The 27,350-nt window shown below is 40.5% G+C and overlaps 1 protein-coding gene across 1 annotated transcript in view; it reads left to right on the forward strand.

Moving 5' to 3' along the window:
* The window catches only part of triqk (triple QxxK/R motif containing), a 101,430-nt gene extending 84,649 nt beyond the window's left edge, over nt 1-16,781 (forward strand). The window contains exon 4 of the mRNA XM_020531691.2: nt 15,073-16,781. Within this exon, the coding sequence (XP_020387280.1) occupies nt 15,073-15,195 (123 nt within the window). The 3' untranslated portion in view covers nt 15,196-16,781. The remainder of the gene's footprint in view (nt 1-15,072) is intronic.
* Nucleotides 16,782-27,350: the final 10,569 nt, after the last annotated feature.

Consider the following 27,350-nt stretch of genomic DNA (forward strand, 5'->3'; position numbering starts at 1 on the left):
CTCGGATTCTCCAGCATCTGCAGTTCCTACTATCTCTTGTATCTAATTGGCCAGCTTTCCTGGATCCCATGTGATCTAACCTTGCTAACCAATCTACCATGCGGAAACGTGTTGAATGTTTTGCTGAAATCCATTTAGACAACGTCTACCACTGTGCCTTTATCAATCTTCTTTGTCACCTCTTCAACAAACTCAATCAAGGTAATAGTTTCCCACACAGAAAGCCATGTTAACTATCCCTAATCAGTCCTTGCCTTTCCAAATGCATATAAATCCTGTCCCTCAGAATCCCCTCCATCAACTCACCCACCACTGATGTCAGGCTTACCAGTGTATAGTTCCCTGGCTTTCCCTTACAGCCTTTCTTAAATAATGGCTTTACATTAGCCACCCTCCAATCTCTCAGTGCCTCACCTGTGACTGTCGATGACACAACTATCTCAGCAAGGGGCCTAGCAATCATTTCCCTAGTTTCCCACAGAGTTCTGGGAAACACCTGATCAGGTCTTGGGGATCTGTCTACTTTTATGTGTTTTAGGACTTGTAGCACCTTCTCTTCTGTAATATTAACTCTTTTCAAGAAATCACTATTTAATTCCCCAAGTGTCCTAGCTTTCATGTCCTTCTCCATGGTAAATACTGATGCAAAATATTCATTTTGTATTTCACCCATCTCCTGTGTTTCCATGCATAGACAGCCACATTGGTATTTAACGGGCCCTATTCTCTCCTCAGTTATTCTCTTGCCATAATGTAGTTATAGAATCTGTTTGGATTCTTCTTAACTGTATTTGCTGAAGCTATTTCATGTCCCCTTTTTGCCCCCTGATTTCCCTGTTAAGAATACTCCTACTGCCATCATACTCCTCTCAGGATTCATTCCATCCCAGCTGTCTGTACCTAACATATGCCTCCTTTTTCTTCAGAGTCTCAAATTCTCTAGTCATCCAGCATTCCCTACGGTTACCAGCCTTGCCCTTCACACCAGCAGGAACATACTGTCTCTGAACTCTCATTATCTCATTTTTAAAGGTCTCCCACTTTCCAACCTTTTACCTATGAATAGCTTCTCTCGATCAACTTTTGCAAGTTCCTGTCTGATACCGTCAAAATTACCCTTACTCCAGTTTAGAACATTAACTTTCAGATCAGTTCGATCCTTTTCCATAACTATTGTAAAACTAATACAATTATGAAAACTTGCCCCAAGGTGCTTCCCCACTGACAACTCAGTCACTTGCCTGTCTTATTTCCTGACAGAAGGTCACGTATTCCTCCTTCTCTAGTAGGTACATCCACATATTGAATAAGAATGGTTTCTCATACACACTTAACAAATTCCTCCCCATCCAAGCCCTTAACACTATGACAATCCAAGTTTATTTTTGGAAAGATGAAGTCTTTTACCATTACAACCCTGTTATTCTTAACAGATATTTGAGATTTCCTTACATATTTGCTTTTCAATTTCCAACTGCCTACTGGAGGGCCTATAATTCAATCCCATCAAGGTGATCATTCTTTTCTAATTTCTCAGTTCTACCCGTATAACTTCACTGGATGATCTCCCAGGAATATCCTCCCTAAGTATAGCCGTAATGTTATCCCTAACCAAACTCCTCTTCCTCTCTTGCCTCTTTTTCTGTCCTTCCTATTGCATCTATACCTCAGAACATTAAACTGCCAGTCATGAATATCCCCGAGCCACATTTCTGTAATAGCCATGATATCCCAGTCCCATGTTCTCAACTATGTCCTAAGTTCATCTGCCTTACCTGACACGTCTCTTGCATGGAAGTAAATGCAGTTTAATTTACAATTCTTGGCTGATTCTGTACCAACCTCTTGTATGCCTTGACTGTTTGATTTGCTCCCCTTATCTACTGTACCAGCCTCAGCTTTAATTCATGTCTCACTATCCACTCCCACCACCCTACCCCCCAGCCCCTCATTAGTTTAAATCCTCCCGAGTAGCACTAGCAAATCTTCCCACAAGGATATGGGTCCTTTCCAATTCAGGTGAAACCTGTCCCTCTTCTGCAGCTCAATTCTATGCCTGATAAGATCCCAGTGGTCCAAAAATGTGAATCCTTGTCCCCTATACCAGCTCCTCAGCCATGCATTCATCTGCTTTATCCTGCTATTACTACTGTCACCAGCGCATGGCATTGGTTGTAGTCCAGATATTACTACCCCGGAGGGTCTAATTTTTAACTTTCTGCCTGGCTTCCAATATTCTGTCTGCAGAATCTCATCTCTTTCTCTACCTAGGTCATTGGTACCAACATGCACAACAAACTGCTAGCCACTCTCCCCTTTCAGAATATTCTGCACCCTATCCAGGACATCCTTGACCTTGACACCATGACAGCCACAGAATTATCATAGAATCATAGAATCCCTACAGTGTGGAAACAGGCCCTTCGGCCCAACAAGTCCACACCGAACCTCAGACCATCCCACCCAGACCCATTCCTCTGTAATCCACCTAATCTACACATCCCTGAACACTATGGGCAATTTAGCATGACCAATCCACCTAACCTGCACATCTTTGGACTGTGGAAGGAAACTGGAGCACCCGGCGGAAACCCACGCAGACACAGGGAGAATGTGCAAACTACACAGACAGGCGCCCGAGGGCGGACTCGAACCCAGGTTGCTGGTGCTGTGAGGCAGCAGTGCTGATTTCCCTGTTACAATTGATCACTTGAAACGTGAAATACACCTCATTATAGTAGGGTCAGTCATGGTACCAGAAACCTGGCTGTCATTGCTATAATGCTCTATTGCTGTTTATGCTTCAATATCTGAACGGTGCTAAACATAGTCCAATTATCTGACCTCATAATGGAGGGAAGGTCATTGATGAAGCAGATGAAGATGGTTGGCCCTAGGGCACTCCCCTAAGGAACTCCTGCTGAGATGTCCTGGAGCTGAGATGACTGACCACAGCCACCGCAACCATCTTCCTTTGAGCTAAGTACAACTCCATTCTGAGGAGAGTATTCCCCCTGTTTCCACTGATTCTAATTTTGCTCAGCTACCTTGATGCCATGACTATTTAGCTTAACTTTATTATGATTTGACAAGGAATGATGAAGAATTTCTGCTGATGACCAAAGTAATTTCCTATTATCGAACTGTCCATTTTTAGGGACCAAGACGTGGAATTTCAGCTGTACCTGGTGAGCGCATCAGCAGTTCATTCTAGAACTTGCCTGAAAAATTGGGGCATTTATCTAATGAGTCACAATGTCAGAGTTACACCTGGACGGAAAGTTGAACACCCAACACTCAGAACTTAATTCCACTTGCTTATTGACAGGGGTTGGTTATTTTAAGTGGACAAATTCATAGACCAAGACAATGTTCTGAGCACCCAGGTTCAAATCCCACCATGGCAGATAGGAGGATTTGAATTCAATAAAAATCTGGAATTCAGAGACTAATGGTGACCATGAAACCATTTGTCGATTGTCGGAAAAGCCCATCTGGTTCGCTAATGTCTTTTAGCAAATGAAGCTGCTGTCTTTACCTGATCTAACCTACATGTGACTCACAGCAATGTGGTTGACTCTTAACTGCCCTCTGGGCAATTAGAGATCGACAGTAAATGCTGGCCAGTGTTACCTTTTTCCAGTGAATGAATAACAAAAACGTTGTTTACCAATTGGGCATTTTTTGAGGTAAAACTATAAGCCAGAGCTCAAACAGAGTATTATGATCTCAGTTATGAGAATTGTTGGACAAGGTGGATTGGGAATGGTGGATTGTAATCTAAAAAGTAGAAAGTGTGGAAGAACCAGTGGAAAAAAAAATAAGCAGCAGGATTCCAGAATAAATAATGATGACCTGGTAAGATAATGATTCTAAACCATGCACATGTAATGTACAACTTAATGTTCAGTGTTAATATGAGGTAATTATGGGTTAACAGGCAAACTACGGTCAAAACTGCATATATAACACTTCAAATGGCTAGTGTAATCAAGACAGATCTAACCCAGATGTTAATAATGATATGAGTCATCAAATCTCCTTAAAACTCTGTCTCTTTGGCAAGGGATTCCTGTCTTCACTTTTGAAGATCTCTCTTTGGAACGCCCTCAAAGCCACTTCAATTTGGACTGCCTCAATGATTGCTGACATCTTGGTAGTTCAGTCTTTTTTCCTGTGATTGTGTTCCCCAGGAATGTTCCCAAGCTTCTCATTACCCACACAATTTCAGTTTTTATCAAACAAGCTGCCAGTGATATTTCTGTGAGCTCCAGTCTTTTTCAGCTGCATCGAGTAAATACTTTCTGTGGGCTTCCTTCACCCCACACTCGTCTACACTGAACTAGCAATGGCTCCCAGAACTTCTTTTTAGCCTTAACCTTTGTGGCATGGAGCCATCATTTCCTGTGACTTCTTCTGAACCCTAACAGCTGACAACAGTATTTGCAGTCTCGAGCTACTACGCCTGCTTCAGCATTGACCCAGCTCAAGAATAAAATAACTTCTCTCCCACCAAACACAAATATAAATTGAAAAAGGAATAGCTTCATTCACCTCCATGATGCCATTGCCTGCTCTGAGCTAACCTTAACCCAATCTTAAAGTTAATATTGTATTTACGATTTTTGCTTTGATCTGATGAAGTAAACAGCTTTTCAGAGTTCATTGAATGCTTTTAAAAAATTTAGTTATACTCCCAGAATAATCTTTCTGGACTGTCATGACTGCAGACAATGTCGACACCACATCTCCAGCTCAGCAAGCCCAGCTGCTGTTCCTGATCCTACTTTTCCACCTGTCAACCTCTTAAAAGTTCTTAAAACTTAAATGATCTAGTGAAACACATGAACTGAACAATCAACAAAAGAATCCAATCAACTAGATCCTTGGTAAATATTAAATGTTACAGCAGGAAATTCTTCAAGTAAGGAAAGCACATCATCACAAGGGGAAGGTTGTCACTTTGGTAAGCATCCTAAATTTCTTATGCTACAAGTTCAGCTTCTGGTAGAAAATGTTTCAGATCAAGGAACTTGGATTCAGATTTTGATCAAAGACAATGCAGCCAGAAGCAATGATAAATTCCTTTGGACCGGCGCATTACCTAAAATTTTCTTTTGTGCTTGTTTGCAGCTTTAATGCTCTCTTTAAGGGCTACAGAGCCAACAAGATGCATGTAGTGATAAATGCATATTTTACCAATGATAAAGAGTTATGAAAAAAATCACAACCCTACCACATCCTAATGAATGGTGGAGATGGGATTCTGGTTCGGGATCAGTAATTTGCTGATTTTTAGGTGGTTGAAATCATCCCCAGATCCCTGGTTCTGAAACTGGACTTATTTAGGAAATGTGAAATGAAGAAGGCAGTAGACAGGTGTTTCAGGGGCAATTATTTACTAAATACAAAAGGTAAGCATATTACAAGAAATAAAGGCAAATACAACAAACAGTGAAATTGACACTATCAATTATACAGAGGGCAGTGGTTAAGTACACTATTAAATCAAATACAGGTTAAACACTATTAGAACTAAACAGCAGGTTTTGATCACAGAAACTTTTATCAGACTTCGTACCCTTGGGGTTCCCTGCACCATAACCACTGACCTTCCCTTCCCTGCTAGCTATGTTGGATACTTTGGGGTCTCGAGAATATAAGCTCACCAGTGGGGAGAAACACGGTTTCAAAGTACAGCTGGCTGTTCCTGCTTGCTATACCCAGCGCATTGATAAAGTCTGCAGAAGGTGTAGGCCTTCAGTCTGGATTGAGTCAGCTGATGCGGTAGGACGCGGAGTGGATTTATTGGGTGCGTACTTGGCCTTCCTTGCTTTGTGGTGGTTTTTGTGAGCTGGTTTTCACCTCAGGGTGTGTCTGAGGCCTTGTAGTGTTGGTCGGGTCAGTGGTTTTTGGAAGTTGTCGGTTGTCAGATCTGCAGGTCATGGTCAGTTGCTGTCAGTTCCCTGGTATAGAACAGGCCTGTGTCGGTAGATTTCGGGATTGCTGTCGGGATCCCTCTTCTGGAGGTAGCTGTGCAGATAGTTGTTGGGGAGAATCACACCTTGGGATCCCTCTTCTGGAGATGGCCATGGGGATTGCTTTTGGGGCAGTAGCTCTTTCAGATCCTTTTCCAGGTGGTAGCTGCGGGGATAGCTCTCAGGGCGAATCACTCTCTCAGGTGAGGTCGGGGCTTGCAGTTATACTAATTGCAGGTTTCTTTGTGCCAAATCTGCGCTTGTCATTGTGTTACTAGTGTTCCCTTTGAGTCAATTGGCTTCCAGATAGTTAAGAGTTGATATGAAGTATTTTGATTAAATGGAATGTCCAGTATCTCTGTGCATAAATGTTGATTGAAGTTGAATGTCTTGGTATCTGTAGAGGCTCCATAATGTCTGGGTTAGTTTCAGTCTGGAGTGTTAAGTCTGGTTAATTGTTCTTTGAGAGTAGAGGCGTGAATTGGATTTTTGGGCTGAACAATGGTTCCAGGCAGCCATCTCTATGTCTGTGTATTTTTCCCAGGGCCCTCAGTCCAGCTGCCCTTTTTTTTAACTCCTAAATGTTATTTTTTGCAAAGTCCAGGGTTTTGGTTCAGTATTTCAGAATGTGGGGATTTTTGCTCAATCCTACGGTGGTTAAATTTTGATGTTATAGAAACAGTCTTTATAGTTGATAAAAGCAGCATAACGCTTGCACAAAAATTAATTACCTTCCATACTGATGTTCTTGTCATCTTGCCACCTAAGAAAACATTTGGTATTATAGTTTACACGAGGCAATAATGATCTTAGAAAGCCTCCCCAGAAGGAAAGGCAAGAATGCTGGGTATGACCATGCTAATGCTGCTTGGAATACCAATGGTTATTTCAGACAGTCCTGCTGTCCACTGGCCTCACCAGATGGAGCTTGCAGTTGTGTGTCACTTGTTTATTACATCCTGTTAAGATTAGTAGCTGTGTGGCCAGATGGGTCTGTGAGCACAGCTGTGGATACAGGAAAATAAATGGAAGCTCTCTTTCACAATCTTAGCCTCTTGAGATGTACGAATGTTGCGATTAGAACAGAAAAAGCCTCTTAAACTGTCTGCAGATGTTTTTGTTATGGATAAACTGTCCATAAACATTCTAATAGTTAAAAGTTGCTTGTATGAATGATTTTAACGGGTAAATTTTTGGTGATGCTGCAAGACAAAAAACAGTTTCAACTTGTAATTATTTTGTAATTACTAAAATATCTTATAATTATTTTCCAATTATCTGCTGCTTACTGTCTTCCATAGCCTAAATTCCTCTGCCTACGTGATAACTTAGTCCAGGCCGGAGTTTTATTTTGATAGTCATCTGTGCCAGTTCCAAATCAGCCAGAATATGATTTCTTCTGCAACTTCTTTTAGAACTAGGCCCCTGCCCCTTACAACTTCACAGAGTCACAGAAGTGTTACGGTGCACAAGAGGCCATTTGACCCATCATGCCAGAAGCTGCTCATCTAATGAGCATCATTAGCTAGTAGCCAATCTCCCAGACCTTGCATGTTGTTTTTATCCAAATAATCATCCAGTGCCCTCTTGAATGCCTCAAAAGTGAGGGGTATTCCACTGTCCTGAAGAGCTGCAGTGAGTTGCACAATTGACAACAGGCTAAATTTTCCCAGAAATTGCACACCTCTTCAAATATTTGTCACAGGCATGATTCAAACTCATCGGGTGCAAGGTTAGATTCCTTTGTAGTCCTGACACTGGTGCTGCCTGAAGGCTGCACATGTTATGGGCCATAATTCCAGCTGTCTAAGGCACAGCTCACATGGAATCCGTCGGCTTTGGCATTCTGCTTGTATGCTGGAAGTGTGAAGAGAGGTCCTATCACAATGTCAATCAGCCATTCCAGCTAATTTCCTGAATGTTTCAGAAAGTTGGTTGTACAAATGGACTGAAATCCTGTGCAATCACTCTCTGCTGAACTGGGGTTCAGCAGCATGAGGTACTGTTCCCTCAACCGCCCTTGCTAATGTTATTTAAATGACCCGGAACTCAATTGGTAGGTAAGATGTTTTTGACTTACTTCTGCTGTTACATGTTAATGGAGACACTCCCTGGCTGCAGTTTTTGTGGTGAGTTGCAGCATACATTCAGAAACCCTGGGGGAATTGGTGACTGAACTCTGCATAGGATAATGAGGGGTGTGCTTACAGTACCTCTCGATCTGCAATGTCACCAAGAAATGGAACAGAAGCTGCAGAGAGGGGAAGAGCTGAAAAGATAGAGGAGAAGTAGGGCTCTGCAATTCTCCTTCTTCCCTCCATGAGTTTTTAAAAGGCACTTCTCTTACTTTGACTTACCCTGTTACTGTCACACAAGGATAAGGACAGTACTTCCACTGGATGTAAAAGTCATAGCTACTCACTAGAAGGGAATGGTTCTATGTTCTGAGATATTCTTTTTGCACATCAGAATCAGACTAACCTATACTTGTCAATAGTGGCAACATCAATGCATCAAAAATATCAGTTTTGATTGTTAACCAGCATTCTCCTCTCTACCAACCTCATTGACCCCTCATCTGTGTCCCCTGCTGCAGAACTCCTCTACAACCTCACTCTCCAGTAAGCTGATGGACAGACATCCTTTCTTTTCTATCCTAACTGTAGCTCACTTGTGCCTGGTGACTCACCACATGCAAATCCTGACTCCATACTAACCTCTAAAGTCCATGCAGTGACAGCAGCGGAGCTGCTGACTGTGGATATCAAGTGATGATGCTTCTCCATCAGAAGTCTGTGCAGCCTGTGTCTTCTCTCTGGGGCTCCTATGACTGCAGTACCTCACAGTTTTCAAGTATTAGAAAGCAAAATATCAGAAGGGGAAGGTTGGGGTATGAAGTCAAGATCCAGAGTCACACAATTCTGCAACTTGTACTTCATGTGAGATAGCATAATGAGGTTAGAAGTGAGAGTTGAGAAGGGACAAAAGACAGTAATATAGCATCATTCGGAATATCAAATGTGACTAGCTCAGCTACAGCCAGCCTTATAACAAAGGAACATTATCTACTTTTTAGAGCTCAGGGATGAAGGCATGCTTGCTCCCTGTTAGTTCTTTGCTCCACTGTTGTATTTTGTGTCACTTTGACCTGCAGGACAGAAAGCAGAACATCAGTGTTCGTGTAAGCAATGTATTTGGATGATGTGCCTGTTGTAGCTGAATAGCTGGAGGTATTTGGGGGCAGCAAGGGGTAAGTTAGAATCTGGCATTATTGGAAGAATTGAGAGAGTAAAGTGGATTACCTGAATATTAGAGTTGAATCCTTAGTGTTAGGCAGTGTGGATGAGTTTAGTGGTGCATGAAATGTCCTTTGAAAGTGCATTTGTTAACCCTCATGAAGTAATTAAACTTCTTTCAAAACTACAGCTGGTTCCTTGGGGCTAAACTCCAGGAGTTGACCTCTGTGGCCACCTGTTCCCATCCCTTCAGAGAGTGGTCCTTCCTTGTAGAAGCAAGGCATCTCTCATCCTGTTCACCTCCGTGACTGTTTATTTCCATGACTAAGGTATCCAGCATCATATTAATGAACTGCAGCCGTCTCTGTACCCTTGTTGTCCATTCTCATTTTCTCCAGTTAAGGTTATAACAGTTAGTTGCAGCTCTTTGATTCATTGTAGTTTTCTGTGAAGAGGCACAGAGTTCTTTAACAAGTTGGAGGCTAGCTGGAGTATGTGCTTGCCTCATGTGTTCATAGGTCACCTGTTGTGTGTACCAATAGCAGCAGCAGGGTTGCACTGAACTGCTAGTAAAAATCATAGAGATAAAAAAGCAGAAAAAGTATGTCTCCTCCTTGCAGACAGGAACAAGCTGGGACAGATTGCAAATTGTAACCCTTTCCTGAAATCAGGCCTTGAATTTCTAGCCCACTGTTTTTTGGTTGGGAGCTTACCACTACATCTGAAGTTCCAGAAGAACAGGAGAGGACATTTTATTTGGGTCATGCCTGCAGACATTTATTTTACTGTTTCTCTTGTCGACATTTCTCACTTCATCCCCACCCCTAGAACTGCAGTAATTTGCTGAAGTGTTCCACATTTATTAATATGTTTAATGTAATTCTTTGGTGTTAGAAATTTCAGAATTCTAGAAATCTATTCTTCAGGGATGGAAATTCAAATGTTTGTCAAATGAGCTTGCTAAAGATCATTTTCGGGCTGCCAGTCAGCATCAGTGTGTTGAAATTCCTGGACTGCTGGTGGAAAAGAAACTAACGAAGTATCCAGTACCGCTGGAGATATAGAACAGTAACAAAATGACAATGGACTTTCAAAGTAACGTCAATTTCAAAGCGGTGCACAGCAAACAGAAGAAAAGGATAGAACTGCAGATTAATCATCCGCTTTGGTTCTGGTAAGATCATATTTTATACACGTACCAAATTAACTTATTTCAACCTCTGTACAAAGATAACATTGGTAGATTAGCTGGTTAAATATATTTTCAAATAATTTTCATATTTTTGTCACGTTAAGTTTAGGTTGAAAATATTGATAAGTCTAATATAAATGGTTTCAAAAATTTTATGGATGGATTGTTAAAATCCATAAATTAATATTTTTTCAGTTTATTCCTCCACATCCAACCCACGGATGCCTAGAAGAGAGATACCATTGTGATGTTTGAAAAGGAGAATGAATAGGACTTCAACAGAGGAGTGAAAGCATTGGAAAGATTGCCAGAACCAACATCTAAGGAGAAGAGGAGAGACTGGCAGATGCCTTCAAAGCAGGAAATCAATAAGGTCATCTTTGGAAGAACAGACGACTGAGCTGTAAGACACAGACCATATACAGCCATCAGGAATGCAATCCTAAACTGCTTTCTTCTCACTAAGAGATAGAGATGGCAGTGTTCCCAGTTTTAAAGACACTGAGTACTTGCACATTACCATACAGTCTGTTTTACATCAGCTGTACAGTAGCCCTTTCTATTACAAGTGTTACAATGAGCCAAACATGTTTGCTCAATAATTAATTTGTTGAACTGAGTTAGCAAGGCAGTTATTTCTAGGTCAAAAGAAGATTCTAAGTTGGAATCTGACGGCAGAACAGTAGGGCGGCACGGTGGCTCAGTGTTTAGTGCTGCTGCCTCACAGTCCCAGGAACCTGGGTTCAATTCCAACCTCGGATCACTGTTTGTGTGGAGTTTGCACATTCTCCCTGTGTCTGCTTGGGTTTCCATCGGATGCTGTGGTTTCCTCCCACAGTCCAAAGATGTGCAGGTTAGGTGGATTGGCCATGCTAAATTGGTCATAGTGTCCAGGGATGTGTAGGTTAGGTGTGTTAGCCATGGGAAATACAGGATAACTGGGGTAGTGTAGGGGGATGGGTCTGAGTGACATGCTGTTTGGAGAGTTGGTGTGGACTTGTTGGGCTAAATAGCCTGTTTCCACACTGTAGGGATTCTATGATAACACTCCAGGAAAGTGCAAAGGATGTACTATACTATCAGTAGTGTTTCAGGTGGAAGATTAAGTTGATATCATTCGCCTCTTCAAGGATATTTAAAGATTCCATCTCATTCTCAAAACAAACATTAACTACCTCTTTGTTGTTTGTGGAATGTGATTAATGCAGATATATGTGTTGTGTTTACCAACATAACAGTCACTGCATTCTAGAGAAAACTAATTGCATGAAGCATTTCGATATAATAAAGAACATTGTAAATTTGTTTCTCAGTATATATTGTAATGTTTCTTGTGTGCCATGTTTCTGCAACATTAATGAATGTTTATAAGAAAACTTTTATTATACATGGACTAACGTCATCACCTGAATAAGCAACCAACGGCCAATTGGGAGGTCCAAAGCATTTTCATTTCTGGCCTCAATTGATTGACAGAGATGGCAAATAGATGCTCTGCTGCAGCTTGCTGGTTCTGGGAGAAAAAGAGATTGCTTCTTTCCCATGCTGAATCAACTCGCAGATAAGGACATGTTGAGGGAGCAGAGAAAGCCTGGAAAGTGATCCTCAAGCACGCGTGGGTTCAGGAGGAACATTTAAGATTAAATTGAAAGAATCCTGCACCCATTTTTAAATTCCTCACAGTAGTTCCTTTAAGGATTTCTGATTTGGTCATTCAATACTTTGTAGAAGTGGAGAGAGTTAATTTTTCATACTTGTCCCTAAAAGCAAAATAATTATCGGTGATCCTTAATATTGGTATTGGACTGATTTTGATCCGAGAGCAGACCCCTAAATTTTATCATGGTTCAATTAAGAATCAGTAAGCTTTTACTCAAAGTCAAAGTAGTTTGGAAATCCGAGCTCCATGCTGATCAGATAATGTGACAAGATTCTGTGAGTTTAAATAACCAGATATAAAATTTACGACACCAATTCAAAAAAGTAAAGACAAATATGGGTCACTTACAGTTAGAAGCCAGGGAACTTAGAATGGGGAGCAAAGAAATGGCAGAAGAATTGAACACACACTTTGGTTCTGTCTTCAATAAAGAGGGCACAAATAACCTCCCAGAAATGTAAGGGAACGTAGCGTCTGCTGACCTATAGTTCTAGATTCTCCCAGAAGAAGAAACATTTATTTACATACACCCTATTAAGACCCCTCAGGATCATAAATATTTTGATCAATCACCTTTTCCACTTCTAAACTTCAGTGATGCAAGTCCTGTCTGCCCAACCTTTCCTCAAAAGCCAACCCACCCACTCCAAGGGTTAACTGTCATGTAAGCTTTCTCCTTATTGCTTCAATGCATTTAGATCCTTCTTTAAATAAGGAGATCAGTATTACGCACAGAACTCCAGATTAGCATTCTTGCTAATTTCTTAGGTCCATGCATGGCAGTGACTTCCAGAAGTTGAAGTCAGTTCTGCAAATTGCACTGGACCCTTGTAGCGACTGCAGCTCTGTGCTCTGGAAGTGCACCAATGCCCTATGTAACTGAAGCATGACCTCCCTCCTTTTATATTCACTTCTCTTGCAATAATGTTCTGTTAGCTTTCGTAATTGCTTACTGTACCTGTACACTTTTTTTGTGATTCTTGAACCAAGCAAACACAGATCCATCCTCATCTCAGAGCTCTACAGTCTCTCACCATTTAAATAATATACTTTTTTATTCGTCCTTCCATATGGGACAATTCTACATCTTCCCACGTTATATTTCACTTGCCACAGTTTCACATTTTGGTAGATATTTGCCCATGCATTTAACCAATTTGTCCCTTCTCCCATTTTCATCTCCTAATCCAGCTCAGAAATAAGACAATGTTAACCACCACAACAGTGTGCCAGATACCATATTAATTAGGAGCAAAAACGCGTGCACATATTCACACAGGAGCTACAAAGACCTTCACCATGAAACTATTACACTTTTTATGATACTATTTTTTACGTTCAGTTTCTAACACAATTTCATGCAAATTAATTGTCAAGATGTTTATGTCACTGGAAAGACTAGCCTTTAATGCCCATCCAGAATTGCTCTCAACAAATGTTAGTGGATGGTGTGGTTAAGTGAAATTTTAAGCAAAACAATTTGATACGACTGGGTATTTGCAATTTCAGTACAGGGGGCTGTTCAGAATCAATCACATTGGTGTGAAGCTGAAGCCACATACAGACCAGACCTGGCAAAATTGGCAGATTTGTTTCTGTGAAGAATATCAATGAAGATTATTTTTTAAACAGATAGATTGTTAATATTTACTGTTTTTAAAAGCTGTATTAATGTTCTTGATTACCATGGTGGGTGTTGATTTTGTGTTTCATTAACTAATCCATGAACATAACCACTACTGCTCTACTCCTGTGGGATTTTCCAGTTACGTGGACACACAAGGTGCTTTTTCTCTGATGCTGGTTTTAAGAAAAAAACAGTTTAACAAAGGAAAAGTATTTATTCTGTTACTATCATTTTTAGTCCAACATTATTTAAATATTGAATTCCTTAATTGTATTAGCATTTATATGATGGAAAATTTGTTGAAATATTGTAATTAAAACAAATTTATAGTAGATGTATAGATAGTAGGAACTGCAGATGCTGGAGAATCTGAGGTAACAAGGTATAGAGCTGGATGTGAAATGAAGAAGGGTCTAGGCCCGAAACGTCAGCTTTCCTGCTCCTCTGATGATGCTTGGCCTGCTGTGTTCATCCAGCTCCACACCTTGTTATCTCTTATAGTAGATGCATATTTAGATAATAAAAAATACATATAAAACGGCAGGAGTTATTGAGTATTTATTCATATCCGATGTTTCATGTTTTCCACGCAAAAGCAGCATATTACTTTTCTCATTTATTCACATAGTTTCTGTTTAGCTCCTTATAATTGTCATAGTTCGTATTCAAGTTCACCAGTTCTGTTAGGGGACTGTTTAATATTAACAGGGTGAGAACAGTTTACTACGAGTAACATTTTATTGTCAGCGATGTGCATGCAGTTATTATTCCAGATATTATTTTTGAAAGTGAACAGTGTGTTTGCTTACTATTTACTTTTAATTGTTAGCAAGAACTGATTTGTTTCCGAATAAGATGTATTGCCTTATTTTCAAATGTATAGGACGTAGAAGGAATGTTAGACAAGTTGCATAAAATTGTATTATCTTATGAATTGAATGAACAAAACACAATTTGTGGGACCAAATATTAGAATTGACACCACTGATGGAAATATGTCCACATATTCCTGACATAACAGGCTAATAATTAAAGTTCCCTGTTCCTGCTGCACACTTTGAAAATCATGCTGTTAACTTCATAAGTAAATGAGAGTTTTGTAAATTAGATATTTATATTTCCACTTTATTCTAACAATTGTTTTCAGAATGACCATATAGATATGCACAAACTTCTTTTCAGTGGGTGTGTTTTTGAGTAAGTAGTCTGGCACTAGTACATAAATATAAACAGTTTAATTCTTACTATCTGAAAATAAAATACATTTCTGTTTGTTTCTCAAACATGTGTTTTACGCGAATGTAGGTATAAAATAATGCATAGAGAACTGTAACCATATTCTTATGTTTTTCCAATATTAACAATTATTTTCTTTTTAGGATGTGGCACTCATTGTTGCAGCTATATTGATTTTACTTGTGGCGATTTATGGTTTCTTTTACCTGAAACTCACCACAGAAGTAGACCTTGACCTGGAACCGCATGAAAATTCAGAAATGTAAAGAGATGTTCTCCTTTTGGGAAGCATTGATAACCACTCAAATGGAATTTGCTGAAGTATTTTGGACCATAAGGAGACTGATGTGACTTTTTACCGTGCATTTGCTAAGAATTCCAAAACATGAACAATTTTACATCAATTTCACATCCCTTTGTTCATGAGATCATAGAGTCTGTGCAGCTCACAAGTCTGCATCTTAAAGTAAGACATATTTAATTGGTAATTCTTCTTTGAAAATTCGGTTTAATAATACAGTTGAGTATTTGAGCCATGTGGGCCAGAAATGTTCCACATTGAATCTGTAATGCATGCTAACTTACATTATACAACTGTTTCTTTGCTGCAATTGGTCACACCCCTTTCATTTAGGACAGACCATATTACCTCTTCTTGCTGGTTAAAGATCGTATGTGAGTACTGGCTAAGGATGTGGTTCATCTTGGTTATAAGAATATCTTGAATAAGTTGCCAAGGGCCCCTGTCCTGGCTCGCAAGTGACTCTGGATTTAATGGGGTGGCAGGGTCCCAGCCTGTACACCATAAAATCAAGGATGGACTCTGGCGGCTTGCCCCATTGTTTTTTAACATTCAGAGGGGTGTTAATTGCCTTGAGGCAAGATTACCTTCCCTATGTGTGTTGAGAATTCCTCCTTTGAGAGCTCCCAAACAATCAAAAGTTGGCAAAACTATGATGTGACAAGGACAGGCAGATAGGCCATGGGATTCACAGCACTCACAGTATCTTGTAGAACCCTCTGAATTTCAAATGTACAGAGCTCAAAAAAACAGCACTTGAAGAATAAGCACTTGAACAATGTATTAAAAATTAACGAATAACTTTAGAGTTTTAGAACATCATTGCTTGTGGAACAGGAGAGATGCAAATTTGTAGAAAAAGAGGAAAATTATATTTGTAAATTGATTGAATCAAATATACCATGGATCCAATTTGTAAATATGATATTTTGTTAAAAATGAAACCGCACCACCTACCAGACAACTGTACAAGAATCAATAAAAATACAATTACAGTGTCAGCATGAGGATGGACAAGTGAGAGCAAATACAGTTCAACAGTACAGGAATCAATTAATAATGGTGCTATCAACTCAGTACGTAATTTAGGTTTAAAATGGGGAAGCAAGCAATGATTCTGGGAATTCTTTTAAATTAATAGACCGGAATGTTTAGTGGTATACTGCCAAAATAATCACATATGAAACCCTCTTCTCAACACTAAGATTAATTGTAATTGTACATAGACATAGATACATGTTGAAAGAGCAGCATTACAACAAATCAATAAATTGTAGCATAGATGAAGCATTGTATTGTTTACATGGAAAATATTTTTCTATATTTTTATTCTCTTTAAACAAATGTGTTTTTAACTTTTTTCCTAAACTTAATATCTTGACAATTGATAAAAATAATATGGTAATAAGTTAGCAAATGTATTTCTTTGTATGTTTTGCAACATTACTGTCACGTACTTTAAGTAAATTATATGAAAGTCTTTCTTGCATTTGTTGCTAATGTATGTGCATGTGGTCTATTAAGGTGATTAAAAAGTATTATAAAGCTAAATACGTTTTGCCCAATGCACGTTTGTGTGTAATAAATATTGTGCATCACTCAATTATCCTTCATATACAAAGCAGCAACAATCTATGGCAACCTACATAAGGCAGATTGAAAATTATCTTTCAGTTACTAATTTCTTATTTTACTCTTGTTTAGTTATTTCTAACTCTGTAATGGTATTTTATATCTGATTTTATGTTCCAAAATAGATATAACTGGTTGATTACTTGTATTGCCCAAGAGACTTAGCAAAAATAAAAATTCATGGAATTGGAACAAACCTTTAGACATGGGGAGAAATTGTTTAGGAAATAGGAAATGGAGATTGCAGACAATGAATATGTACTCCAATTGGCTGACTGTGACCAGTGGCATTCCCGAGGGATGTAGTGGTTCCTCAGCTTTTCAGTGTTTTTATCAATGACTTAGATGAAAGAATAGAGAACTGTAGATTTAAGCTCGCTAATGACTCTGTGTTGGTGGTGCAGTAACTGGCGAAGCATTAAGCTGCACAAGGACTTTGATAGGTTGAGTAAATAGACAAAACTGAGGTAGATGGACTTTAATGTGGGATCACCTCTGGATAGAAGTAAGATGGACCAAGACAGTTTCTGATTCTTAAGGATCCAGGAACTGTGGAGACACAGAGAGATTTAAGGGACCATATACATAAATTATATTAAAACTAGGGGCCAGCTTGAAAACAAAGGCTAATGGAATGTTAGCCTTTTTCACAATACAAAGTAATGAAAGTTTAGCCACAGTTGTATCAAATTCTGTTGAGACTTCATCTGGGGAGTACAGAGCATCCCATCTCAGGTAAGATGTACAGGATTGATTACAAAGGGGCGCAGCATGGATTATTCAGAATAATAGTGGGACTAAAAACATTAACTTTTGAGAACAGATGCATCGACAAGACTTGTGTTCCCTTGAGTGTAGAAAATTATGCAGGTGATCAATCATTCAAAAGTCTGGAAGAATAACTTCACACAAAACAATTAGTAGAAGTCTGGAATCTTTCGCAAAAAGTGGACAATTACCAGGTTGCTTCTGCTTGGCCATCGAATTAAAGAGAGAAGGCCTACAGTAGCAGATGGCCAGCAGTCCCATCAGGAAAGCTGGGTGCTTCTGAGCAACAGGACAATTCAAAACAGAGCTGCTGTTTGAGCAAATCGCTAAGGATCAGTTTTCAAAAAAAAAAGGCCCAGTGCTGTAAAAGCCATCAGTATGGAAGCACAGCACCTACAGGAAGGATTGTGCCATTGATTTGGCCATTTTAGCCTTGGGCTAGAAGCGTCTTCTCCTCCTGAAAATTAGTGGAATAGATGGTGGGAGGAGAAGATAAGTGGAGGGTTTGGCATTTGGGAGGTAAGAGCCGCTTTCCTGTCACCACAGAAATTAAGTTTGGGCAGGAAAACACAAGCTCAGCGTTCCCATCTCACTGCCAATTGAGACCTTTAAGTAGTCAATTAACAATCTCTATTGGGATTATTCCTGCCTGGGTTGCAATTGCTTTAGCTTCAGGCAGGCGAGAATGGTAAACTAATGCTGGCAGGGTGTTTGGGAGAGGTACCCCAATCTGCATTAATTAGTGCAAGATCGAGTGACTGGACTCGATGGAGATTAGACTCCCCTAAAGAAAAACAAACACCAATCTTGCTGAGGTAGTAGGAACTGCAGATGCTGGAGAATCCGAGACAACAAGGTGCAGGCTGGATGAACACAGCAGGCCAAGCAGCATCATAGGAACAGAAAGGCTGACGTTTCGGGCCTAGAGGGTCAAGGCCCGAAACGTCAGCCTCTCTGCTCCTATGAAGTTGCTTGGCCTGCTGTGTTCATCCAGCCCTGCACCTTGTTGTCACCAATCTTGCTGGGAGGGATATTCCACCAGGGAGTCTGTGTCCCGGCAGCAGTCATGGCCTCTACTGTTTTGCCAATTTCCGGACTGGTCATCCTCTGATTGAGGTTCTAAAGCCCACTGGCAGCCAATCATCTGCTTGATTGCTGGAAGATCCAGTGAGCTTACCTCAATATGTTTCTCTCCTGGAAGTCCTTCCAGTGTGTATTTCATCCCACCCTGTTGAGAAGATGTTCCAGTGGCCTTCTGACCTGATTGAGGCTTTAATTGAATCATTTCATCAACCAACTCTTGAGTTGAGTCTGCCAATTCCCTTGGAAGCCCATCTCTCAGAAACATATCTGGAGCCACTCAGAGAGCACCAGGGACCCATGCCACCTGAAAAAGTTTTCCGAGATTTTTTCAGCTGCTTTCCTATACCTGCATCTTCAAAACCACCTCTTACAGTTCAGGAGAATTCCACTGAATGAGCACCAATTGGCTTCAAATTTTTCTTGACTGTAACCAAGGATATCTTTAATTAACACTCAGAAATGGCTACATCTGAACTTTGTCCATGTTATTTCACTTGGAGCAGCAATTGACGATGTTGTAGCAGACAGAGACTACATTGGCTTTGGGTGTTGTAACTACATTAGCTGACGTAAATTACAAATTTTGACACTTCACATCGTTGTAACAGGAACTTCGGCAACCAGAATCAAGACTACCCGTTAATTGGAAAGGCAGTTATCAGTCAGCGATACAGTGTAATATGGCCCTGTTCTCTAGGAGCAAACTGGGTGGTAAGGCAACCAAAATTGGCTACATTGAGCCATAGCTGACTGCCCCAGTGGTAATTGTGCTGTGTAATATGCTGCTGAACCTTACAAGCAAGAAATACAAGTTTCAATCTCAAATTTATATGATATTTTTGTTTCCACCTACCAAGAGAGACTCAGCAGTTTGCTGCAATGCACTTCAGCTGGTAAGGAAAAATTGACCAAGATATCTGCTCGTGATCACCATCTATTTACCCTCCTGATGCAGGAGCACATTAGTCATCCTTATATTTTGACTTCAAAAGAACAAGAGGCTTTCAATTCATATTGGATTTGAGATTCTTGAAAATGAGTGACTACATATTGTTCAGCCTATTTTCCAAGATCGTGAATGTTATGAATTAGCTGACAGTTGCACATTAGGTTTTGAATGTATTCTTTTGATCTGATGGAAGTGATGAATGTTTAGGCATGCCAAAGGTACATGCTGTAACAACACTTTACCATAGTTGTGGACAGATCTTTACCAAGCTCGGTGGTACATTTCTACTAACTCAAATTTCATCATGCGTGATTCTCCACCTTTACAGCAACTTATATCTGAACAAAACAAACAGGAGCAGGAGTAGGCTAATGAGTCCCTTGAGCTTGTTGTGCCAATAAATAAGATCCTGGCAGATTTGATGTCTTCTTGCCTCTAATTTCCTGCCTGACCCCATAACCTTTGATTCCTTTGTAGATCAAAAATCTGCTACAACTCAGCCTTGAATGTATTCAAGAACACAGCCTCCACTGCTCATTGGGATAGGGAATTCTAAAGATAATGACCCTTAAGGGAAGAAATTCCTCCACATCTCCATTTTAAATGAAGGACTCCTTTTCTTCAAACTGTACCCCCTAATCCTGATGCCCCCACCAGGGGAAGCATCCTCTCAGCTTTCACCCTGTTAAGCCACCTTAGAATCTTACATGTTTCAGTAAGATCATCTCTCATTCTTCTAAACTCCCATGAGTATTGGCCAAACTGCTTAATCTTACCCCATAGACAGCCTGTTCATTCCATGAATCAATCTCATGAACTTTCTTTGAAACTTGCCTCTAATACAGGTATGTTCATCCTTAAGTAAGATAACTGTAGAGTTCTCCAGGTGTTGTCTCATCAATTTCATTTACAATAGTAGCGAGACAACCCTTGTATTTCACTCTATCCCCTGTTCAGTAAAAACCAACATCCATTTGCCCTCCTAATTTGGCTGCATACTACTTTTTGTGAATCAAGTATAAGAACACCACGTGCCCCTGTACCACAGTGTTCTGCAGTCCCCATTTAAATAATACTTTGCTTTTCTAATCATTCCAAAATGGCCAAACTCACATTTTCTGACTTTATATTCCATCTGCTATTTTAGCTACTCAATTTGGCTATCTATATCACTTTGCAGATTCTCTATCCTCCCATAACTTGCTTCCTACCTATTATCATGTCATAAGCAAATTTGGCTACCATACAGTTCGTACTTTTATACAAATCAGTAATATAGATTGTAAGTAGTTGAGGCATCAAAGCTGATCCCTGTGGAATTTTGCCATCCTGAAAATGACCATTTATAAATGACCATTTATCTAGGCTTTGTTTCCTGTTATTTAGCCAATCCTCTATCAATTCTAATATATCGCCCCAAACGCTACACTACTTGTGTAGTAACATTTTATGTGGCACCTTTCCAAATGCAACTGGATCCTCGACTTCCTGACCCACACACTGCAATCAGTAAGGGTAGACAACAACACCTCCTCCACGATAATCCTCCTTAAGGCTAAATACTGAGCCCCTTAATATACTCCTTATACACTCACGACTGTGTGGCTAAATTCAGCTGTAACTCCATTTACAACTTTGCTGATGACACTACTGTAGTGGGTCGGTGCTCAACCAACAATGAGATAGGATACAGGAAAGGGATAGAGAGTTTAGTGGCAAGTTATAAAGACAACAATCTCTCCCTCAATGTCAGCAAAATGAAGGAGCTGGTCATTGACTTCAGTAAATGGAGTGGAGAACACACCTCTGTCTGCATCAATGGTGCCGAGGTGGAGATGATTGAGAGCTTCAAGTTCCCAGGAGTAAATATCACCAACAATCTATCCTGGTCCATCCAGAATAACACTAGAGTCAAGAAAGCATACCAATGCCACAAATTCCTCAGAAGACTAAGGAAAGTGGGCATGTCCACAATGACTCTTAGCAATTTTTATAGATGCACCACAGAAAACATCCAATAAAGATGCATCTCAGCTTGGTATGGCAACTGCTCTGCTCAAGACTGCAATAAATTACAGAGAGTTGTGAATGCAGTCCAGTCAATCACCAGCCTTCCTTCAATTGACTTCATCTATATTTCCCCCTGCCTTGGGAAAGCAGGAAATATAATCAAAAAACCCTCCCACCCAGTTATAGTTTCTTCCACCCTCTTCCATCAGACAGAAAGTACAAACGTTTGAAAACATGTACCAACAAGTTCAAGAACAGCTTCTTCCCTGCTGTTAAGAGACTTATGAATGGACCTCTCATATAGTAGAGCTGATCTTTGCCTGCATCTTTTCTATAGCTGTGACACTAAATTCTGCATTCTGTTTTATTGCTCTGATGTACTTATGTAAAGTATGATTTCTCTGGATAGCATGCAAAACAATACTTTTCACTATATCTCGGTACGTGACAATATTAAATCAAACCAAATCGAATCAAATGTGGTGGTAGTGATAACATGTTAGAGCATAATGGGATGCTGCAGAGCCTTGGACAAGCTGAACTTTATACTTTGAAAACAACAATGGTGACATTTAAAATCCACAGTTAAGTCATGTTGGTTTTGGATTGAATATAAGCACTGGGTCATTTTTGTTTTCCGTTATTCATTAATGGGATGTGGGCATCACTAGCTAGGCAGCAAGGCAGTTCAAAGTCAATCACATTGCTGTGGTTCTGGAGTCACATGTAGGCCAGACCAGGTGAGGATGGCAGTTTCCTTCCCTAAAAGTCATTAGTGAACCAGATTGGTTTTTCACAACAATTGATTCATGGTCATCATTAGATTCATAATTCTGATATTTTATTGAATTCAAAATCCACCAGTTGCTGAGGTGGGATTTGAACCCAGCTCCCCAGAATGTTATCTGATCGCTGGATTAACAGTCCGGTGATAATACTACTGGGCCATTGTCTCTACCTGATTGAGCATTGAAACTTTTCACTGTTGGATTTAGTTTGAGTGAGTAGCTGGAACTTAAGATGGAATAAGTAACAATAGTGTGAAACACTGATGAAAACCTAACAGAATGGTTTCAGTTTTATAAATCTTTAGCCACAGCAAGTTCTGCCTTTTCCATGCCTTGCTGCCAGACAGTGAAGCACCACTGGCAAGTTTGTTTATCAGTATACATTAGGAAGCTGATGCCCATGTTTACAGTAATGCCCCCAAGTCTCAGTATCTGATTGTTGAATAGGTGGGAGACCAAGGATAAATCACTAAGACTCACTGATTAATCATACCACTGGAGAAAGAGTTTTGTTTTTGAAAGATATGATGCAGCAATTTTCGAACAAATCAAAATGGAAGTACTGCTGTGGAGTCATAGAGTGCAAAAAAAGGCAATGGAGGTGGATGGTAGGGTCAAACATAGGTCAAGGAAAAAGTTTTCATTATGGTCACAAACACATTTGACATCATTGTTGATTTTAGCCAGGGTCTTAAAGCCATTATTGCAGTACAATAGTGACCACACTTCAAAAGAACTCATTGGCTCTAACGTGCCTTGGAACTTCCTAAGGATGTGAAAGGTGCTATATAAAAGGAATTTTTCTGTTGTTTGAAATAAGCTAATCAAATCTTCTGGCCTACAGACAAATATTTTATGTATATTAAAACATACAGAACTCAGATATAAATATCAAAAAGTAACAGTAACAAGGATGAAGGTGTCTGAAATGGACCCTGAAAAGCACGACATCTCTGAAGCATAACCACATCATCCTATCAATGCAGTGCTTCTTGATGGTGTAGAAATAATTATCATAACTCCTGAACAAAGAAACATACATTTGCATTCTTAAATGCAGACTCATTAATTTTCAGCAAATGGATTACCCAAATGTAGCTTCAATGGATGCTATTGTTAAGGGTAAAGTACGTCATGTCTAATTAATCAAATTGAAGTTCAAGAGAGGGTCAGTACTCATCTCTTAAAGGTAAGATCCTCATAAGAGATTGTTTAAAAAATACTCACATGAAATTGAGGACATTATGACATGCATTGTGTATTGCACAATAAGTAAATGTGAAGCGGGAGGTTACAAACGAAGATAGATTAAGTGAGTGGAGGAACCAATGCTAATAGAGTTCGATATGGGGAAGTGTGAGATTATTCACTTTGGATCTTCAAAAGATAATCAGCAGATTTTATTAGTAGAGAAGGCATTGAATGGAACTATGTGAAAAGGATACACAAGCCATCAAAAGTTAGTGTACAGGCGCAAAAATATTCAGAAAGGCTATTGTGCTGTTAGCCTTTATCCAAATGGAGTACAAATTCTGAAGTGATGATTTGATTCTTCAGTTATGTAGAAATTTAGTCAGACTCATCTAGAGTACTGTGGTCTCTTTGGGCATGAAATATCAGAAAAGATACATTGTTTTCGAAATGGATAAATTGTAGCTCCACCATATCTTAAAGGCTTAACTAATATAGTGCAGGTTGCATTAACTGCAGGAGCTGTTGGCCTAGTGGTATGAATCCACTAGACTATGAATCCAGAATCTCATTATGTTCTGGTGACCCAGGTTTGAATCCCACCATAGCAGACTGAAATTTGAATTCAATTAACAATATCTGGAATTAAGAATCTACTGATAACCACGAAACCATCATTGATTGTTGGGAAAAACCCGACTTGCTCACAAATTCCCTTCAGGGAAAGAAATCTGCCATCCTCACTCAGTCGAGCCTACATCCACAGCAATACAGTTTACTCTCAACTGGCCTCTGAAATGGCCAAGCAAGCCATACAGTTATGAATTGCTACAAAGTCTCAATGAAGAAATGAAATTAGATTGATCACCTGACATTGAACTAAGCACTGGAAAAGACAATGACCAAAATTTGACCTTACAAATTCATCCTTACTAACAACTGGGGGCTAGTGCCAAAATTGGGAGAGCTGCCTCACAGAATGGTCAAGCAACAGCCTGTCATCGCCATACCTTACAATGTCCCAGACACCACGATCACCATTCCTGGATATGTCCTGTCCCACGGGCAGGACAGACCCAACAGAGGTGGTGGCACAGTGGTATACAGTCGGGAGGGAGTTGCTCTGGGAGTCTTCAACATGGACTCCAGTCCCCATGAAGTCTCATGGCTTCAGTTAAATATGGGCAAGGATACCTCCTGCTGATTACTATATACCATCTTCCCTTGGCTGAAGAACCCTTCACGTTGAACAACACTTGGAGGTAACACTGAGGGTGTCAAGGGTGCAGAATGTACCCTAGGTGGGAGATTTCAGTATCCACCACTGAAAGTGGCACAGCAGCAGTACTACTGATTGAACTGGTCGAATAAAAGACATAGCTGCCAGACAGGGTCTGTGGCAGGTGGTGAGGGAACCAACAAGAGGGAAAAGCATACTTGATCCCATCCTTACTGATCTGCCAGCTGCAGATGTATCTGTCCATGACAGTATTGGTAAGAGTGACCACTGCACAGTCTTTGTGGAGATAAAGCCCTGATTTCACTGAGAATACAGAGTACTGGGCTAATGGTAAGATTCTTGGTAGTGTGGATGAGCAGAAAGATCTCGGTGTCCATGTGCATAGATCACTGAAAGTTGCCACCCAGGTTGATAGCGTTGTTAAGAAGGCGTACAGTATGTTAGGTTTTATTGGTAGAGGGATTGAGTTTCGGAGCCATGAGGTCATGTTGCAGCTGTACAAAACTCTGGTGCGGCCGCACTTGGAGTATTGCGTACAGTTCTGGTCACCGCATTATAGGAAGGATGTGGAAGCATTGGAAAGGGTGCAGAGGAGATTTACCAGGATGTTGCCTGGTATGGAGGGAAGGTCTTATGAGGAAAGGCTGAGGGTTTTGAGGCTGTTTTCGTTAGAGAGAAGAAGGTTAAGAGGTGACTTGATAGAGACATACAAGATGATCAGAGGATTAGATAGGGTGGACAGTGGGAGCCTTTTTCCTCGGATGGTGATGGCTAGCACGAGGGGACATAGCTTTAAATTGAGGGGTGATAGATATAGGACAGATGTCAGAGGTAGGTTCTTTACTCAGAGAGTAGTAAGGGCGTGGAATGCCCTGCCTGCAAAAATAGTAGACTCGCCCACTTTAAGGGCATTTAAATGGTCATTGGATAAACATATGGATGATAATGGAATAGTTTAGGTTAGATGGGCTTCAGATTGGTTTTCACAGGTCGGCGCAACACCAAGGGCCGAAGGGCCTGTACTGCGCTGTAATGTTCTATGTAATACCCTTCATCATCCTGTGTGGCACTATCACCATGCTAAATGGGACGGACTTCGCACAGATCTAGCAACTCAAGTCTGGGCATCCACGAGGCGCTGTGGGCCAACAACAGCAGCAGAATTGTACTCCAGCACAATCTGTAACCTCATGGCTCGGCATATCCCCCACTCAACCATTACCATCAAGCCAGGGGATCAACCTTGGTTCAATGGAGAGTGCAGGAGGGCATGCCAGGAACAGCACCAGGCATACCTGAAGATGAGATGTCAACCTGAAAGTATCCCACAGATCGATTCACATAATCAGCAAGCGACAGACAAAGCTTAGCAAACCCACACCAATGGATCAGATCTAAGCAGTCCTGCCACATCCAGTGGTGAATGGTGGTGGAGAATTAAACAACTCACTGAAAGAGGGGGTAGCTCCACAAATATCCCCATCCTCAACGAAGGAAGAACCTAACATATCAGTGTAAAAGACAAGGATGAAGCTTTCATAGCCACCTCTAGCCAGAAGTGCCAAGTGGATAATCCACCTCAACCTCCTCCGGTTGGCCCCAGCAACACATGTGCCAGTCTTCAGCCAATTCAGGGTGGTATCAAGGAGCCCAAGAAAAACTGGAATCAGTGGGTATCAGGGGCAAACTCTCCGGTGGTTTGAGTCATACCTGACACATAGGAAAATGGTTGTAGTTGTTGGAGGTTAGTCATCTTAGCTCCAGGACATCCCTGTAGAATTCCTCAATTTGGTATCTAAGCCCAACCATCTTCAGCTGCTTCATCAATCACCTTTCCTCCATCATAAGGTCAGAAGTGGGGATGTTTGCTGATGATTGCATAATCTTCATCACCATTCGTGACAACTCAGGTGCTTAAACAGGCCATGTTTACATGCAACAAGATCTTGACAATATCTGAGCTCTGGCTGACAAGTGGCAAGTGACATTCAGTGCACAAATGTCAGGCTATGACCATCTCCGATAAGAGACAACCTACACACGGTCCCTTGAACTTCAATGGTGTTACCATCATTAAATCCCCCACTATCAACATCCTGGGGGTTACCATTGACCAGAAACTCAACTGGACTCACCACAGAAACACAGTGACTACAAGAACAAGTCAGAGACTTGAAATACTTTGGTGAGTAACTCATTTCTTGACTCCCCAAAGCCTGTCCACCATCTACAAGGCACAAGTCAGGAGTGTGATGGAATACTCCCCACTTCCTTGGATGAGTGCAGCCCTAACAACACTCAAGAAGCTTACCACCATTCAGGACAAAGCAGCATGCTTGATTGGTACTACATGTAAAGTGCCCACTCCCTCCACCGCTTACGTTCAACAGTAGCAGCGTATACTATCTACAAGATGCACTGCAGAAATTCACCAAAAATCCTTAGATAGCACATTCCAA

Source organism: Rhincodon typus, chromosome 4, assembly GCF_021869965.1.
Source record: "Rhincodon typus isolate 14 chromosome 4, sRhiTyp1.1, whole genome shotgun sequence".
In the NCBI taxonomy this organism is placed as follows: domain Eukaryota; kingdom Metazoa; phylum Chordata; class Chondrichthyes; order Orectolobiformes; family Rhincodontidae; genus Rhincodon; species Rhincodon typus.